Source organism: Cariama cristata, unplaced genomic scaffold (genome assembly GCF_000690535.1).
Source record: "Cariama cristata isolate BGI_N322 unplaced genomic scaffold, ASM69053v1 scaffold20049, whole genome shotgun sequence".
In the NCBI taxonomy this organism is placed as follows: domain Eukaryota; kingdom Metazoa; phylum Chordata; class Aves; order Cariamiformes; family Cariamidae; genus Cariama; species Cariama cristata.
Genome location: NW_009634266.1, coordinates 1,118 through 3,005, shown reverse-complemented (window position 1 = coordinate 3,005; position 1,888 = coordinate 1,118). Strand labels below are relative to the sequence as shown.

Here is a 1,888-nt window from a genome sequence, read left to right as displayed (position 1 = left end):
GTGCTCACCAGCAGCGTGCAGACAATTTGCAATGGAACAGTCAACATGGCTTCGTCTCCATCCTTCACTGCCACTACCCCTGTGGTAACATTTTCGCCTAGCAGCTCACAGGTGGTAGCTCATCCATCGGGCACGGTGATCACTTCGGTTATTAAAGCACCAGAAACGAAACAGATTGGCGTACAAGGAGTAGTAAAAGAAGACGACAGTGACAAATCAGATGATACTGAGCAGTCGGAGCAGAGATTCCAGCAGCAACCGTTTGTGATGGTAGTGTCCAATTCAAATGGTTTCCCATCTAATGTTCAAGTGAAGCAAGAAAATGAGCCTTTGGAACCCAATTCATATTAATAAATTAAAAAAAAAAAAAAAGAGACCCTGTGGATGATTACTTTCATAAATGTGATGGGACCTTTTCAGTTATGTATATATGATTTGATTCTGAAGCAAGATGTTGCAAAGCTACTTAATTTCTGCAGTTAATTGTTAGAATTCATGCTTTAGAATGGATTTTGATTTTCTGTTAATTGCTAAATGTTACCATATAAATGAAATTATATATTACTCATGTTTCAAAATACAGGCATGAAGGAACATGCTTTTTATGCTATGAAGATTTTCTCCTGAGGTTGTTGGCCAAAGTTTCAAACTTCTGTCTTATTGTATGTTTTCAGTCTGTTGCCGATTTACATTGCAGTAACGTTATTATAACCTTTTCTGTTTAATCCCTACATGTATCACTTAATTTTTGAAGCAACAGTTACTTTTAGTGGGACATTTTCATTCCATGTGTATGAATTTTTATGGTCAAGTATCTGTTTCATACCGGTGAATTACACCAGTTTTAGACTTTGATAACCAGGTATCCTCTTGCAGTTTTTGCAGCACAAGCTCTTGTGTGTGCAAAATTGAATATACACTCCTATTGAGAGTATGCGAAACATTTATTCCTGTAATGGACAATGCCATTTCTATATTTTATATGAAAACACCAGATATATTTAATTACAGAAGCTAACAGCATCACTACAGGTGCAAACGTTTCATGCCATTTTGCGACTATGAAGCTTAACAATCTTGCTTTCTACTTCAGATTATTTTGTAAGGGGGGAGGGAAATGAAATATATACAATTTATGCAGGTGTTTGGAGATTAATACTGCTAAGAATTCTTTTTTTGATTGTAAATAATGTACATTCAATGTCACAGGATTTTTTTCAGCTAATTTGTTTCCATACAAATTTTTGATAGATGCAAATAAGATCATTATGTTTAGAGGTCTAATGTTATATGTATTCCTATTACAGAGTGAATTTGTATTTAAAGACAAATTTTTAAATGATGGAGCCCTCTGAACCTTGTCTTTTGTATTTTTAATTGGTTTATTATGAAAATAAATCAAGTGGAAAAACACTTTTCTGTATTTACTCAAAATGTTTTTATATTATTGTAGTGTTTTGACAATCATAAATAACCAGAATACACTGAGAAAGAGTACAATGTGATTAATCACTGTGGGTCTGTAGTGGGACATGAGCAATTAATGAATCGCTTCTGGACAGACTTGAATGCAACCAACATGCTGTGGGTATCCTTTGAAATAGCAGTACTGCACATTTTTGTAGCTCAAATGGACGTTGGGTCCAAGAACTGGACTTAAACTTTTCTGATGCTTCCCGATATGTTACAGACAAACAACCCAGAATTTTGAACGTAGTTCTGGGGTGCCATTCATCGCAAAGGTCTTTGTAGCTTGTATAGCACAACTACTGGGGCTTTAGAACCTCGCATATTGCAAGGTTTCAACAGAAGGTGGATTCAAAATAAATATGATTCCTGGTAGGATTAGTGGAATGTAAAATTAAAGGAAGTATGACTTTCTATGATT

General features: G+C 35.1%; 1 protein-coding gene across 1 annotated transcript in view; it reads left to right on the top strand.

Moving 5' to 3' along the window:
* The window catches only part of LOC104166979 (ETS-related transcription factor Elf-1-like), a gene marked incomplete at its 5' end in the record, with an annotated part of 14,242 nt that extends 12,829 nt beyond the window's left edge, over positions 1 to 1,413 (top strand). The window contains 1 exon segment of the mRNA XM_009707096.1: positions 1 to 1,413. This exon segment is cut by the window's left edge and continues 20 nt beyond it. Coding sequence (XP_009705398.1) covers positions 1 to 351 — 351 coding nt within the window.
* Between the last annotated feature and the right edge of the window lie 475 nt (positions 1,414 to 1,888).